The sequence below is a fragment of the Entelurus aequoreus genome, linkage group LG09 (genome assembly GCF_033978785.1).
Source record: "Entelurus aequoreus isolate RoL-2023_Sb linkage group LG09, RoL_Eaeq_v1.1, whole genome shotgun sequence".
Lineage (NCBI taxonomy): Eukaryota > Metazoa > Chordata > Actinopteri > Syngnathiformes > Syngnathidae > Entelurus > Entelurus aequoreus.
The window spans coordinates 30,405,560-30,423,702 of NC_084739.1; the positions used below are offsets into that span (position 1 = coordinate 30,405,560).

The window sequence follows — 18,143 nt, forward strand, 5'->3', positions numbered from 1 at the left end:
CATTTTTCAAATACAAATAGGCCTACACGCAAACATCCTAAAACAAATGCAAGGGGATAATACTGCAAATTAGAAAGTGTGCAATCAAATAAATGCGAAATAAATACTCCAAATACCAAAACACACACTTAAATAATGCTGCAACTTCAAGGAACAAAACGGAAGCTAGCTAAGGTAATACAAGTTGGCAGGATTAAGGTACATGTTTTTTATGTCTTTGTTAAACACTTGGCCATAAAAATTTGTTTCTCTATATCAGAGGTGTCAAACTCATTTTAGATCGGGGGCCACATAGAGAAAAATCTACTCCCAAGTGGGCCGGACTGGTAAAGTCACGACACGATGACTTAAAAATAAAGACAACTTCAGATTGTTTTCTTTGTTTAAAAATAGAACAAGCATATTCTGAAAATGTACACATCATAATGTTGTTGGGGTTTTTTACACTTACATGTTGCGGTTGATAGTATTCTATCTTTGTTTGTCGTTACTTATACTTTCTGAATAAATTATGTGATATATATACACTACCGTTCAAAGGTTTGGGGTCACCCAAACAATTTTGTGGAATAGCCTTCATTTCTAAGACCAAGAATAGACTGTCGAGTTTCAGATGAAAGTTCTCTTTTTCTGGCCATTTTGAGCGTTTAATTGACCCCACAAATGTGATGCTCCAGAAACTCAATCTGCTCAAAGGAAGGTCAGTTTTGTAGCTTCTGTAACGAGCTAAACTGTTTTCAGATGTGTGAACATGATTGCACAAGGCTTTTCTAATCATCAATTAGCCTTCTGAGCCAATGAGCAAACACATTGTACCATTAGAACACTGGAGTGATAGTTGCTGGAAATGGGCCTCTATACACCTATGTAGATATTGCACCAAAAACCAGACATTTGCAGCTAGAATAGTCATTTACCACATTAGCAATGTATAGAGTGTATTTCTTTAAAGTTAAGACTAGTTTAAAGTTATCTTCATTGAAAAGTACAGTGCTTTTCCTTCAAAAATAAGGACATTTCAATGTGACCCCAAACTTTTGAACGGTAGTGTATGTTAAATAGTTTTTTCCCCTCGGCCATCAGACTCATGAACAATAACAAGCTCTGATAGCAGCTCATTTTTATTCCTATTCTGTGTTATGTGTTTTATGTTGCACGATTGCACCAGGAAAAATTCCTAGTTTGTGAACCCGTTCTCAAACAATGGTAATAAAAACTATTCTGATTCTGATTCTGATATATAGGATCTATTAAGATAAAAATATGTCAAACTCAAATTACAGAATGTTACTTATGTAGTTTGCTCATTTTCCTCAACTGGTGCACTAATGTCATGTGGTTTATTTTATTGCTTTACATATGTAGCATAATCTACAAAGATACAAAGAATTGCTATTGCGACATCTACTGGACAAAGTTAGAACAGCAGTTTCTTTCATTCCAAAATTTTGGTTCATTTTTATACTCAGCAAACTCATCTTGCGGGCCGGATAAAACCTGTTCGCGGGCCTGATCCGGCCCGTGGGCCGTATGTTTGACACCCCTGCTCTATATAGTACTGTAAAATATTATGTTTTTAAAGACTGATGTCTGTTAAGTTTCTTGCCCAACCTCCTGGCAGAGTTGCAGCTTTTCTCTCATGCATTTGTTTTTGAGAGTTTGTGGCATTTGCAGCATATTTCTTTTAAATTAGTTTTTGAACTTCTACTGATTATTTAAAGATTAAAACACAGTCCAAACAACCAAGGCAAAGTTGTTGCATTGCTACAAGATTTTTGGTTTACCACATGATCAATCAATCCTTGCCACATTTACTGTTTGTGGATGTTATTTCTTATCACATATTTATCTACTATTTGAGCATTGCTTTTGACTTTGAGAGTCACCTTGCATTCTTCCCAGGATGCTTTTCATAGGTTAGAATTTTCTACTGCCTGGTGATTGGTCTATACACTCAAAGTGCAGAAAAGCAAAAGATTGAAGGCGAAACGGGGGTGGAGAGCTCTATAAAGAACATTTGATTGTCACTGTACTTTTGACAAACTTGTCATTAAAATGGTTGGTGGTATTGCAGCTGCACCTTAGAAGACATTTTTAACGTCCCCAAAGAAAGCCTTTTACCAAAACTGTATTTTGTGACCTACAAATGAAAAGTCTGTTATTGACCATGTGAAAAGGAATAAACATAAACGATTAATTAGTTATTCAAAAGCATTTTACTTTTGATGTTGGGAAATCCCAAGTGTCATACAATTCCTTCAAGCAGATTCCAGTCCATGTAATGCTTTAAATAGAATTATGCAACCCTGACAGATTTTTCTATTTCTGTGTGAAGAAGACTTCCCCACCCAGAGATGTGCTACCTATTTTAAAAACTTATTTGACAACCTTTTTAAAGTGTTGCACAATCCTGTGTCAGGCTCAAAAAGAAAACATGACAGCGAATCCAGCTTCGCATCTTTTTGAGCAGTGAATATAGTTCCTCAAAAGATGAGAGGTGCGTCACGGGAATTGTATCTGGCTGTCCTTCAAAGTGAATACGGCGTATGAAAACAGAAGTTGAAAGGGCAGATGTGGGCCAGACAGGCTTTATCAGTAGCCATCAGCTCCTGCAAGAGCTGAGGTGATGCATCCCCATCAGGACCCTGACATTCACTGCCTTTTTCTTCACTGACATTCTAATGGCGTCTTTTATGGAGATTTCACATTTTCACGCGTCCACATGAAAGCAGGAGAAGTCTTTGTCTTTTTAAAGGTTAGAGACATGTAAAACATCAGCCTTTTGCACGGGCTGTGCAGAAGCAGGCAAATAATTATTTGCGAAAGAATTAAAAAATGAAAAGAGAGCTGTAAATGAGCCATGCATTCTGCATCCATGTGCCGTTTAGTGATACTGCTCACCCTCGCGGGGCATCTCCTCTCGCTTTTCACCTTGCCTTTTCTGTCTCTAGGTGGTCATGAGTCAGAAGCTGGGCAGCAGTCTGAGGAGGAAAGTCAGTGAGGTTGAAACACAGCTCTTAGCTCTGCATGAAGCCAAACTGGCTGCCATCTCAGGTGATTCCACATTACATCTTCTGTGTTCTTATTTTACAGTGAAACATCAAAAGTCAACTGCCCGTGAAAGGCGGGAAGTCATTAAATCAAAAATGTTTACCCAAATTTGTATTACAAATAGGCATGTTCCTATGGAAGTAGAATTGTCTCACATCAACTTATACATATCAATATGATATAAATACATATGCATATATTAATAAATATACAAATACAAATACAAATGTGACATACAAATAAATCAAGAATTTGTATAAATAATTGTGTATTTGTAAATATATTTTTGAGATTTTAATATAAATATGCTTGATTTTGTATTTGTATTTGTATTGAATTCGCATCTGTGGATCGGTTTATTGCTTTTGTGTCTATGAGACATTCCTCCCACAAACCAGATGCACAAATAAATGTGACCTACACACTCCCCTGAACAACCCGCAGAGGGCACTGCAGCCTGATAAGAGATCAGTATCTACATCGGGACAAGGTCATAAAACGGCATTGATACAATAAAATAAGCAGCTAGCACGGTCTTTCAGATTAACTGGATAAATTAGCATTAGCTAATACAACGCTAACGTTAGCTAGCTCAGGCCCGTTGTGCGTTCTCTCTGTAAAGACGTGGATTGTTTTTGTGCAGAGAACATTTTGCATATAATGCTCTGTGACCGAGACAGCTCTGGCTGCAGTGCCCTCTGCTCGTTGTTCAGGGGAGTGTGTAGGTCACATTTATTTGTGCATCTGGTTTGTGGGAGGACTGTCTCATCGACACGAAAGCAAAAAAGCGATCCACATATGCAAATTCAATACAAATACAAATACAAAATCAAGCATATTTCTATTCAAATCTCAAAAATATATTTACAAATACGCGTTTATTTATACAAATTATTTATTTATTTGTATATCACATTTGTATTTGTAAATTTATTAATACATGTATATGTATCAATATCATATTGATATATATAAGTTGATATAAGTCTACTTCCTACGGAGCCCCTAAAGGGACATGGGAATTTTTTTTTTTTTAGACATGTATCTCGTGGCCACGAGAAACGAGAAACTTTCTCGTGGCCACGAGAAACTTTCTCGTGCGCACGAGAAACTTTCTCGTGGCCACGAGAAAGCATTGGATGCGTGCTGATGGTTTGGTGTGTGTTAAAATGGCAGTTTAGGAGTTAATATGGCTGTATTTCCAATTAGGACTTTCCCCCATCTGTGTTGTGGCAAAATGTGAATGCTTGATTAGTAGGTGTGAGACAAACACTTTATCTTCCTGGTTATTGTAACGCTACGTGTTTGACATTATTTAAGACGTTATCATGCCCGGGAAAGGACAGTTTTCCTCTTCTGTGGCTGTGGGGGGTGGGCGTGGCTTGCGGATCTGCAGCGAAGCGGAGTGTGTCAGTTAGTCCCATGTTGATGTGATCAAACTTCTTTCTTGCTTGGAAGATACACACACAATTATAACTGTTATTTCTTCCTGCAAATAATACATATGTACAACGTGTTTGGATGTATTCATTTATGTAAAATTGTCATTAAATGTAATATTGCCTGACAAAAAGTGATTCGACGTACGTAATATTTTGATATTTACACATCGCATATTTACACACGCGCATCTGACTAGAATACCCTTATGTGCATTACATATATCAACATCAACTACCTACTGTACTGTTTACTTGTTGAAATACCCTTTTTAGAGCAAATATCTACCCATATAATTTATATGTGTATATATATTATATAAATATATATATGTATATGTGTATATATAATATATATATATATATGTATATATATATATATATATATATATATATATATATATATATATATATATATATATATATATATATATATATATATATATATATATATATATATATATATATATATGTGTATGTATGTGTATCTATCTATATATATATATATATATATATATATATATATATATATATATGTATGTATGTGTATCTATATATATATATGTGTGTGTATCTATATATATATATATATATATATATATATATATATATATATATATATATATATATATATATATATATATATATATATATATATATATATATATATATATATATATATATATATATATATACATACATACATACATATTATGTATACGCATGTATATATATATACTCTACCTTCGACAATAGACTAAAACTACCATTTAAATAATTCAGGTTTTGTTCCAAACCTTTCCAAATCCAGAGACTTACACCCTGAGTAAGAAAACAACAGCAAAAATTACCCAACAATGTTTTTTTAAATAATATGAACAATAAAGAAAAATCAATGTACTCATTTTAATATCATTCATATGTGAGGTTGCGACTTGTCCAGGGTGTATCACGGCTTCCGCCCGTGTGCAGCTGAGATAGGCTCTAGCACCCCCAGCGACCCCATAAGGGACAAGCGGTAGAAAATGGATGGATGGATAATAATACCATACAAGGTATCGATAGCGTCAACATCTGGATCGATCACTTCTACTTTACATTGAAGCTTTAGTGGTTAGCTTCTTGTGTCGCACTGCTCGGCGTGTGTGTGTGTGTGTGTGTGTGTGTGTGTGTGTGTGTGTGTCTAGCATCCTTAGCCATTCCTTTTGCTCAAGTCCTTCAGTGATAAACTTGGAAGAAACTATTTGGAGTTTATTTTGCATCATGGTGAGGATTAGTATTTTCGTAGAATTTCAGTATCTAATGCACTGTGTATAAACAATGCGTTCAAGCCGGTGTCCTGGCAAGACAGATACAATCCTGGAATTCACATTTGCACCTCCTGCATATGGAAGTAGCTTCTTCGTGAGCATGCATCGCTTTTTGAGGGTATCTGTCACATGAGTACAATCTTTAGCCATGTAAACAATGGGACACAGCTGAGGGAGCTTGTCAGTTGATCGCCGATCAGTTAAAAGAACATCTCTAATGACAAGTGGCACAAAAATCTGGTGGGTGGACTGAGACTTAGCCTATCTTTTGAGACAATTAATAATAAACACCACTATCCTTGCTGCTTATGCTTTAGTTGTTTTGTCATGTCATCACAAAAGGGCACTGGTGTTGGCAAAAAACAGACATGGGACTGATTAGGACATACTGTATGAAAGCTCCACACACACCTCTGTTCTGGCTACTCCGTTCAATATGGCTAAAGCAAAGTTAAGATGACAATAATACCAATAGTACAAACAAAACAACATGTTAGAAAATGGGTGTATCACAGTCTTAATGTGAAGAGACTTTCCTCCCATACAAGCAGTTAAGTTAACTTTTGTTTACACTTGCATTATAGTTAAAGTGATTGGAATTGAAAAAGTTCATGCATGCATACCACTTTCTTTCAAGCGTCATTATGGTCCTGCACTTGCGTAATAGTTAGAAATATTTAATTGTCTCTAAAATATTTTCTATAAAGTTTGCATTAATTAAATTTCCTACAAATCAGAGGTTGACCATTATCCTGAAAAGGATTGCATTCAACGTTAATACTTGAACCTCCAGAGTGGTGCAATTTGGCACTTCTACCTTCCATGCCTAAGGTGGTGCCAAATGGCGAGTGTGTACAACCCAGCTTGTCTCCATTGTTATAGTAAGGCCATTAGTCTCAGTCTCCTGAGGAAGTACAACCTGCTTTGTGTCTTCCCATACAGCATCTACACAAATACTCAGTGGTGTGCTGTCAGGGCCAGTAAGGACTTCTCTGCTGGCCTAACATAGCCAGAAATCATGATCATAATTAAAGATAAAAGTAATTTTAATTTACTTTCCCTAAATATCTAAATGTATTCATATTCTCTTCATGTCATATTATGCTCCTTCCAGCGCTGTTGTTTTTAGTTTTTGTTTGTATTCAATCAGAATTCAGCTAGCTTATGTTGCCATGCTGTACGAAATCTGCCCAGGGCCTTCAGAATCAACAATGCTGGCGTCTGTGCACTGTAAGTGAACGGACACATAAAGTTGATAGACAATTGCGATAGCCAATCAGATCACTAGTTGTTGTCAGTAAGATCTTCTAGCTGGCCTTGGGAGTCCCAAGTGAGAATCCAATCATAAGTTGCGAAAACAGGAAGTGGCACCGCAGCCATACAAAGCATCGGCCGAAATGGTTTGCCCGCGACTTTCACACGAATTAGCCGCCTATGGCCTATTACCGACTACGACGGTACCACTGGCTCATACGGCGTCAAATGGGTTCTACAAATTGTAAGTTCAAATATTTTATTTCTTAACTTTTTCATGTTTCATTTGTTTTATACAATTATTTTAATTTTGACAGTACCACCTAAGATACAGTATGTTTTAATTGCTGAAGCGGGTTTATTGAATGTTAAATGCGCCGAAAAATGGACCGGGGATTCAATGCCCAGTAGTGTGCAAGTGTGTTTCTGTATAGTATCTCCAGCCGTGTCCATGTCGTGACATAAATTACGGTATTTTGAAAGGTGAAGTCGGACTACGTAGGACATCACTGAAGGCCTAGGTGAGAAATGCATGGCCCGCCACTGCAAATAGTTGTATTGTAAAGTAACACGAGTCAGGTTGCACATGTTGCAATACATGTGTACATTTTTTTCTAATGTATATAATGTAAAAATCGTATAGTTTTCACCTAATGTATATAATGTTCATGTATAAAATTATAACTTCATTATGTGTTCAACAATTAGTAATGACATTTCCACTTTTGTGATCACAACAGAAAGTAGTGGGTAGTTCTAGTAAGAGGTCAATTTATGTTTGCATCTTTGTGAAATGTATTGCTTAGAGTTTGCCAGATCACACTTGGCACTGCCACAACATCTCCTTTTTGCATTTGCCACATTTGAACTTGTTACAATAAACACAACACAATGGTTTTTTCCCTGTATCAAGTGTGGGTGGTTGTTGCTAAAAGTTTTCCGTATTCGTCTCCTTGGCTGCCATATGAGACTGTGCAAGCTCGCTGGTCCATGACATCCACACCGCATTTCAGGCTGTTGTAGTCAGGGACTGTTTTGGGCTTTTTCTCGGGTATCCCTAGTCTCTACCAAGCTGTGCATGCTACTGAGGATGCAGACAGTTTTCCTCTGTTTGGGCGCATAAACAGTCAGTGTGGCATCACAGGTTAAAAACACTTATATGGTGAATTCCTCACGGTCCAAAGTGTTTTTTTGCAATATCTGGAAGCTCCCGGCAAATCTTATTGACTATACCAAGAAGGGTGGTTTACTGGCAGAGCAGTCGGTGCGCTAATGACAATGAAGTAAAACAATTGTCTGTGGTAACAGTTCTTCCTTTGTCCATAAACAGCTCCATAAGCTTTGCTGGGATATAGGTTGATATTGCACAGATAATTGGATTTCAGGACACATGCCACCCAGAACTTAATGCCAAACTTGTCAGGTTTTGTTGCAATGTACTGCAGGAAACAGCAGCGAGTCTTAGTTGGAAAAAGTTGCTCATCTATGATGACGTGCCTGCCGGGTTGTAAGAATGGATGCAGTTGGCATCAAAAGACCCCCAAACGTCAGAGACTGCATTAAACCAGTCAGTCGCGTTTGTCCTTGTCATCGAAGCGTAGGTGTTTGCATGATGTCCTTGAAGCGGTTTCGAGCCATTATCCTGTTGATCAGGGGCACTCCCAGTTTTGCTGACCATGCGTCATGCAGTGACGGAAGGTGGACAATCCCCCACAGGAGGAGGATGGCAATAAACACCATTAGTTCAGGGACCGCCTAATGAAACTGAACTGTTTTTATTTACGATTTTTTAACTTCACTGGTTTTGTGTTTTGTACATAAGAAAGTCCCCCATGAGTTGTAAATTACCCCAGTGATGCCATTTGGCACTCTCCGGGCAGGATAGTAGGTGTAAGAAAATGCTGGGTTTGCTAGTGTTAATAGTTAAGTTATTGATTTATTTCAAGCAGGCATATGGTTACAAAATGGCACATCACATATTTCTAATTTCTCATCACAACATGTCTGAAAAAGAATAGAACAAACCAGAGCTTATTTAATCCTACCACTTTTCCATTTAATAGCAATGTCTTACAACTTCCTGTGTTCAAGTTGTAAGACAAATTAAATAAATAAATAAATAATACAGTTCACATAAATGAATAATTAAGTAGGTTGTGATTCATATAATGAGAAAATTAAGATTGTCTCATTTGACCTCGGCCTGTCACGTCTGACATATTCTTGGGTATTCCCATGTTCTGTGTTTATTTCCTGGTCAGCGTTTTTTTCCCTGTCAGTCTCCCTGAGCGCTGTTTTCTTCACCTGTCCCTGGGTGTGGTTGCCAATCAGGCTTCCTTATATGCCAGCCTTCCCTCCAGTCAGGCCTGGAGGATTGTCTTAGTTACTGCAAATGTTGTTAAGTGGCATTGTGTTGCAAGAGTCTTATACTATGTTTGCCAGTGTAACTGTGACCTTTGTAAACTGCTTGCTTATGCTTTAGTGCACTTCTCTGATGCACTATTGGACTGCTATGATTAAAAGACTCTTACCTGCACATCGCCTCATCAAGTCTGCGCTTCCAGAGATCACAACTATTGCAGCGTTACGTGTTAGTGACACAACTGATATTCACAGACAGTCTGTTTTTGTTATTTATTTCTTCTGTTAGATTGTGTGTGTTGTCCCCTGAACAAAATGCTGTCCTGTCATCTGTAAATAATACTAACTTTAAGTCCCTTGTAACTTTATAAATGTTTGTGTAGAAATTGAATGATTTTGGTCCCAGTGTTGAACCCTGGGTTATGTTGTAGGATATACTTAGAGCTGTAGACGTGAGTTCCCCTAGCTTGTCGTATTGCTCGCTGTTGGTTAAGTAGCTTCTTACATAGTTTAAGAACAACCCTCTGATGCTGTACTGTTGTAAATTGTTAATTAAGATGTTGTGATTAATTGTGTCAAATGCTTTTGTTAGATCCATAAACACTAAAGCTGCACACTGTTTACCATCTATTGCACTGGTAACCTCCCATCTGTGTTGAGATGTTAGCTCTGTATCCATATTAGTTGTCTGTGAGCGTTCCACTTTTATTGATGAGTTTTTCCACTAGCCATTACCAATACTATTAGCTTTACTTAATTGCACCAGTCATGTTTAAGTCACCCATTAGAGGTGAGAGGTGTATGCAATAATGTTTCTCTGGTGGACCACCATGCAGGTAATGACTTCAGCAGTGCCAAGGAGCTGAAGGCTGAAATTAAAGCGATGTACCAGGAGCAAGAGAGACTGGAGGTTCTGGCCAAGAGGCTGCACAGTCTAAGCTCAGGAAGCAGCCAGGAGCTGGCCAGGATGAAGGAGCAGCGGCAGCAGCTCAGACAGGAGCTGGAGCAGAGGGAGGCGCAGCATGGTGAGTCTGTCTGCACTCAGATTAGACTTTTGTCCCTCAGGAGGCTGGAAGAAAGGAAGGCGGCTGCAGGAAGAGGAAAAGACTGGGGGGAAAAAAATAATCCATCATATTAAGCACGCTCATGATTGACTTATAAAAAGCAGCAAGGCTTTTATGAACATAACAATTAGCATAAAGATTGTGGCTCTACATTAAAAAAAAAGATCAGAGCACTCACTAATTGAACCTGAGCATAAGGTGATTTTCTGTGGCTGGACCGATTTGATTTTTTTTTTAATACAGACTGTCGAGTGGGAGTGTTATGCAGCTGTCTTCAAACGTTTTCCACGAAGGGCCACCCCCATGTACTGTAGGAAAATTGAAGGATGCCGTTTGCACTTGGTACATTTTGTGCAAAACCAATCATAACATTAGGGTTAGGGTTAGAAAATAACATTGGCATTTCAGCTTTGTGTTATAGGTGGCATGGCAACTTAGTGTAATATCTCGGATAGGAAGGGACAAGCAGTAGAAGATGGATGGAGGGATGGATCTAATTATGTATCTTCTTAATGACAAGCAGGACAGGGGAAAAACCTAAGTATCAACAGTGCACCTCTGGATGGGTGTGCTTTCTATTATGTGTTTTAGCATAAAACGTATCTGTTCTGAAACATTGAATTTACTTCAAGATCGTCATGCAAGAGCAGAGACACAGAAAATACATAATTTGGTGACGATGTCATGTTGATGTCCTGCCTAAAAGCGCTTACCGAGCCTCTAGTTGGATTACCATTATCACATCCACAATACTGCCAATAGCTTCTACAAATGTATCTTAGGGCTTGTATTTGCATGGTATTTTGGGTTTTGCTACAATTTGACTTAACGTGCTAACAAACATCGTCAATTGTCTTGCATGTATTCCCTTCTTTAACATTTTGGTTCACTGACATCAACTTTTAACATTCAAATGCATTTCTAAGGATAACTAGTTTTGACTTGTCATATATATTGATGATAAATGACGCATAATGTATAATGTATACTGTATAATAATCAGCCCTTTGAGACATTTGTGGTTAAGGGTTATAAAAATCATCCTTGATTGATTGATGATATTCATGCTGAGTTAGTATTTTAGAAATGACCACTGAGCCAAAAAAGGCCTTTGTTGTATTTTTCATAACCACCTCTGATTTGCAACAGAAAACACCTCTTTAAATATGAATAGAGAAATGAAACATTGGGGTTCTTTTCTAAACGGAAGTCCTCTCTTGATGTTGCTCCATGCTGGGAGTAAGTTTTCTTGCAATTGATCGAGAAACCTGTCATCCGTGCCTGGGGACTCAAATGGGTTTGCGTCAGGATTGGCAGCTGTTAAAAACAGGAGGGGTGTGAATTAGGGGAAATACACTTTAGATTGTGTGAAGTAGCCAATTACCTCCGAGCCACAGGCTGCAGACACATGACGTATAGCAACGCTCGCGCAAGCTCTAACTAGAAGAGACCTCAATGGCGCTTAAAGAAATCCTTTGCTTTTTAAGGGGTTTAGCCTCCTGGCATTGGGTTTTGATGGCACCGCCTGCAGTGCTCCTCCAATCCATCAGTCACAGGCATATTTCTAAAAAGGTCACTTCGCTCTATGAGCGGGAGCATGCAGAGGGGGATGGGTACAGTGACGAGACACTAGTGTAGGTACTGAAGCTCCAGCAGCAGCCCCGTGTGTTCAATCAGTCATCTACTTCCTCTGTTATCAAGATTGTTAGTGGTTACAGCCTGGCCATTAGTGTTGAGCCATTATCTTGGTCTAAACGTGTCACTAGGGGGCATCATTTAAATATTACAAGCACCTTCTTTTTTGTAAGGTTTTGGCCGTTTTAATTCGCACATTAGTCATAAACGTCAATGACTGATTTATTCATTATGATTGCAATTGTACGTATCACTGTAATTTAAAGATTAAATTACCTGATTTTGGATGCTCAACAACACCCATGCTGATCACTAGACATAGATTTGACAACGGCAGCAATCTGAAAAAATATGTTATCATATCAATGATTCCTAAATGCATGTTGTGCTTCAGTAAGGAAAATGCTGCTCCGATGGACACACAAAGAAGCTCAGTAGGATGTTCAGACTAGACTCAGGAATCAGGTGGTGACACTTCACTTTGTGGGACGCATCGTTGAGTTAATGATTGGTTTTTCGCGTTGCTTAAATGCTCAAGTGGGCGTGCACAATATGTCATCAGCAGTACTTTCTCAATGTGTTGCTGACACCAAGCAAGGGGCGCATTAAAGTGTCACCCTACTTGGCAATAAGGATTTGGCACACGCTTGCTGGAATCTACAAACCACACATTACCGCTCTTTGGCTGGATGGGGTTAGAAATGATTGTCTCCTTCAAAGTCAAGGTGGCCACTGAGGTAGTTCGAGCACACTCTTAACATACTACAAACACATAAACATAATGCAAAAACATATGCATATCCTTGAAAAATGGCATTGTCATGACAAATGCTCTTAAGCAACACGAGAAATCTTGTTGAGTGTCGCAGCATTTGTACGCCTTGTAGTGTTTAGGGTGGGGAGTTGGACTTTTGCCCCTAATTACCATTGGCCCAAGTGTTGATGAATGGCAAATCCATCCCAGCCAGAGGTTTGACTCTCAGCTGAGACTATAAATTTGTCCAAAGACAGATTTTGAGTAATGTTAAATTTGCAAATAAATAATTGAACAACAGACAAAATTGGTAAATTACCCCCAGAAATAAGGACAATCAAGTGAGGAAGTGGAGACAGTGTGTACTCCGGTGTGGCTTATTTAATACAAGTCTACGGTAATTATGCAGATTGTATATTCTGTTTAAAGCGGATATTTTATTTTTACTTGATGAAGACATAAACAGCTTCAAACTTGAAGTACTAAAATATATCCATCCATCCATCCATCCATCCATCCATCCATCCATCCATCCATCCATCCATTTCCTACCGCTTGTCCCTTTCGTGGTCTCGGGGGGTGCTGGAGCCTATCTCAACATATTCAATAATTTACCAAAGTGATCAGAATATAAGACAACCCCAAATAGAAGTGGAACTCTCTTTGTCAGGACACTTTTGGGAATTATGTATTTTATGACACAAAAACAAAAAATAATTAAATTGATATGTTAAAAAAAATCATGTTTGCAGAGATTATAATTGATAATCCGAAAAAAGGACATCATATTTCTCAGATGCTTGACAGTTTGATGACTCTGCTTTATTGACCACCATTCATCCATAATCTACCACTTGTCCCGCTTCGGGTCGCGGGAGGGGCTGGAGCCTATCCCAGCTGCACTCGAGCAGAATTATAATCTTAATTTCTCTGTTGTTTGCTAATTTGCCCATTTTTCGAGACATTTTTTTCAAGCGGCTGCATCTCTCCAGGTCACTAATGTATGCGTGTGAGTGACAGGAATACAAACCCTGAATCGTCTTTGGCATTATCACCTTCTGGTTTGTATGTATCTATCTAATCCCCGTTTCTCCAGACCTTTCTCATGTATACAGTAAATACAGGACTTTTTTAAAACACATTACTACTTATGAGAGGTTCTCATAAAGAGTCCCCCCTCTTAATGGTTTGGGGGTAATGAAACTTACAATAATAACAATTATAAAATTAATTAGATTTATATAGCACTTTTTTCTAATGACTCAAAGCGCATGGAAACTAATATACATTCACGCACTGATGGTGGTAAGCTATATTTGTAACCACGGCTGCTCTGGGGTAGACTGACAGAAATGTAGCTGCCAATTTGCACCTACGGCCTCACCGAACACCACCAAAAAAGTTTTCACATTTATTTACCACTGTGGGTGGCACTGGGAAAAAGGTGGATGAAGTGTCTTGCCCAAGCACACAACAGCAGTAACTAGGATGGCGAAAGCTGGATTTGTACCAGGAGCCCTCAAGTTTCTGGATAGCCACTCTACCATCTTAGCCACATCGCCCCAACTTGGCAAGGTTACTAATCTCTCTCTTCACTGATACCACCAATGGTGACATAACACAACACTTTATGCAGCTGTTAAGTCCTTGCCTTTAGAAGTCTGCTGGTTGCGTCAAAAGCTTTTACTTGACCTCGGAAATAAGTACTTGAGTGTCTGAGAGCTGCTTAAAATTAAAAAAATTACTTAATGGCTGGAACGAGATAAAACTCACATGGTTCTTCGTTCTAGGAAACAAAAACCAGGGCATCGTCTTCCAGTTATTAAGGGTTGAGAGCATTTTATGCAACAGTGAAGTGTAGTATGTCCCTGTAATTGTAGTACAGAAAATTACGCTGGTCCCAAAAGACTGTGAGCACGATCTTGCCTACTAATGTTACGATACAATATTTATTTTGAGGTGGGGAGTGACAATTATTCCATTACTTCAAGTGGGTTTTAGTTTCTGGATCATAATGATGAACCCATGTTTCATTCAGCTTGATTAGTCTGTTGAAGAAGTCCTCCTGATTTTCCTGACCCGTGGACACAAGAGTTTGAGAGTATTTGCTTATTCCTGTATCTGGAAAAGTGTGATACATTTATGTATCTATCATTCAGACAACTTCTGCATATGGCGGCCTCAAATGTCAAATGGTGTTGTAGTGGAAAGTCCAGGTTGTCAATGAGAACCAAAGTAGATTTAACACAAGAGTTTTATTTTACTCATAATCAAATGGTACAATGGTTGGGTTGAGTTGTCGTGGAAAGTCCAGGTTGTCAATGAGAACCAAAGTAGATTTAACACAAGAGTTTTATTTTACTCATAATCAAATGGTACAATGGTTGGGTTGAGTTGTCGAGCACACAGAAAGTTTTCCCCCGGGCGCGCATGGAATAATGGCTACCAAAACACTCTCTTCGTTTGACTTTATCCCTTTCTTATCTCTGTTGTTAGTGCGTCAATGTCTTTTTTGTTTTCCCTATCTGTTCCATAACAAATCGAATCCTTTAGACAGTCAACACATTCTGTAGACAGGTTGGCATGACTTAAAATTCACTTTTGTCCCACACCCGGCCGGGGACACAGAATAGAAGAGAAATCAAAATGAGCATACATTCTTGACAGACATGAAATAAAGGTCAAAGGTCAGAAATTCTACTACATACCCGCCTTCCAGGGTCTTAAGACCCTGGACCAAAACAATTTCTGATGTAGACCACTAAGTTAAATCTCTACTACAGATAGAGGCAAAAACCTCAATGTTTTTATACGAGGCAAACATTCCGTCTATGACCCTCCTTCAGAGCGATCGCTGTTACCAGCCTGCAGTAAAACCATCTCACAGAACACAATTAGTGGCCTACCCTTTGATTTAGTAAAGGAATAACAAATACTTTGATCATGAACATCATTGAACATAAATAGATGAATGTATATAGACTTATGACTGTAAGACATTTGCAAACATATTTTTTCCGGCATTTGCAATGAATGTAGTTACCGATATTGTTAATTACCAATTGATTTTGAACACACAACTGAATTTTGTATGAGTCCATGTTCGATTAGTGCTCGTATAGATGGCTCAGTGGTGCCTCAGGCTGGTGGCCTGCCGACACCTCGTTGGGCTTTTGGCTGCCTTGGTGAAGAAAGAGATCCACTCAAACAGTCTGTCTCTGTCTCTTCTTGGGGTGTGGTTCAGTCCATTGGGCAGACTGTTTAATGGCATGTCTGTGCTGGCCGAAATTGGGGAAAAGCTGAGAAAAAGTATGGGGTCATGGGGGCTTTGGTGAAGGCTGGGGAAAAGTATGGGGCGTTGGGGCTTGGGTCCAGGCCCTCGGCTTGCTTCGGCACTCCCGACACTTCTTTCCACAGCTGCTGGAGTCCTGACGGACACATATTGGCTGGCAACCTTAGTCGTTCTCGTCATCGCTGCCAAGGTGTTGTCTCTCCTCTCGGTTCCTTCCAGTCAGGTATCGGGTGTTGGTCCTGGATTGGCTTTGACCGTGCCCCTCTTAGCGGGTGCAAGGGAATCTGGGGTGGCTGCTTTCATCCTCAAATCTGCACAGAGGAACTGGCACACAAATTCTACATTTTGCAAACTTACCATTTTGGTCTCATGGTCTTTCCGCCTTCCTAGGAATCTGCTGGTCCTGAGAAGTGCTGATCTTGTGACTGAAGATGATAACCTGTTTTCTTAAAATGGGTGCCGTTGTTTGACCTAATCTTTTTGGAGAAACCATGTCGGGATATTAGATCATTCACAAAACATTTAATTACTGAATTGGCATTCTCATTTGAGGTTGGGGTTGCTTCCGCCAACCACTGCAATTGTCAATCTAAATCATTACGTTCCTTTATTCTTGTACCGGATTGATCATATCGATTAAATAAAACCTCAACACGCTCAAACTTGACCCAATCCAAACTCACCTCCCCCCTCTGTCCCTGAAACAGGGACAGTGTTAGTCGTAGTAATAGTAATAGTAATAGTAGTAGTGGTAGTAGTAGTAGTTTCAGAAACATCCAGGAAAAAGAAAAGGCAGCTGATAGTCAAGTGCAGCAAGAACAGAGGCGGAGGACAGGTCATGTTTGAGGTCACTGTTCGCTTTTGCAATAGTACTTTGATATTTTACAACACCTAGTGAATTATTGTGGCCTCAATAATTCACTAAATAGTTGTATTTAATTTAATCTATCTATGATGGGACAATGCACAGAAACATTAAGTTCAGAAACAGATATGTTCTGTAGCAGATTATATCTAAATAGCTACTTTCCATCTGCAGTCCCTGGCTACCTAAATTAAAGGGATCCAAAAATCAAGCAATAAAATTATGACACTAATTAATCATAATAAATATATACATTCATAATAATCAATAATTAATCAAAAAATAATCATACTGTAGCATGTAATCAAATTAAGAAAAGTCATAAAATGCCCCTTCATGGACATATTCTTAATATACAATACAACCACACCTTATTTACATCATCACACAAAGACAATACATGCTCTTGTTCACATCTGTCATCATTCGTAAAAACAACCAAGATTTTAACAGCCATACCTCACACACAACAAAAATGCTCTCATGGATAAATATACTACACATTAAGTTGATGTGTCAACATAATGGCCCTCTTAGTGACCGTGTGAGCAGCCTTGATTGCTCCAAAGCCACTTTTTAACTTCAAATTTTCTGTTCCTTTTGTTATAACGTGGAGAAGGCTAATTGGTCTGTACATGTTCTAGTCTTCTTTATTTCCTGCTTTATGGATTTAATTATAGTAGCAGTTTCTTGACGTGGTAGGGAAAGTGTTTTCCGTTATTAATTTATTTATCAATTGTTGTTATACGAGCAATAATACAATCCTTATATGTTTTTAGGAAGATAGTGTCCAACCCATATATATATCTCTAGATCGTGAGTCTGATAATGCAGTGAAGATTTTGTTTAACTTTGTTTCATTTGTTAATTCTAAAATTAGTCCATCTTGAATAAATGACAATTATTTGCACTGATTTTGAGGGACTTTTTATTCAGGGTTTGTACAGACTGGATGAAATGTTCATTAAAATTATTACTTATGTCCAGACTGTCTGCAATAGTAGCGCCATTGATATTTAATGTTATAGTGTTGTTTCTTGTTTGCTCTCTTCCCGCAAGTTTGTATCTGGTTTTCCATAACTTTCTAATGTTCCCTTTTGCAGCTTTGATTAATTCTA

The 18,143-nt window shown here is 38.5% G+C and overlaps 1 protein-coding gene across 5 annotated transcripts in view; it reads left to right on the forward strand.

Moving 5' to 3' along the window:
* Positions 1-18,143, forward strand: part of LOC133657336 (disrupted in schizophrenia 1 protein-like) — a 189,672-nt gene that overhangs the window by 100,980 nt on the left and 70,549 nt on the right. For all 5 annotated transcript variants that reach the window (XM_062058538.1, XM_062058537.1, XM_062058539.1 and 2 more), the window contains exons 13-14: positions 2,952-3,054; positions 10,252-10,440. In XM_062058538.1, coding sequence (XP_061914522.1) covers positions 2,952-3,054; positions 10,252-10,440 — 292 coding nt within the window. The remainder of the gene's footprint in view (positions 1-2,951; positions 3,055-10,251; positions 10,441-18,143) is intronic.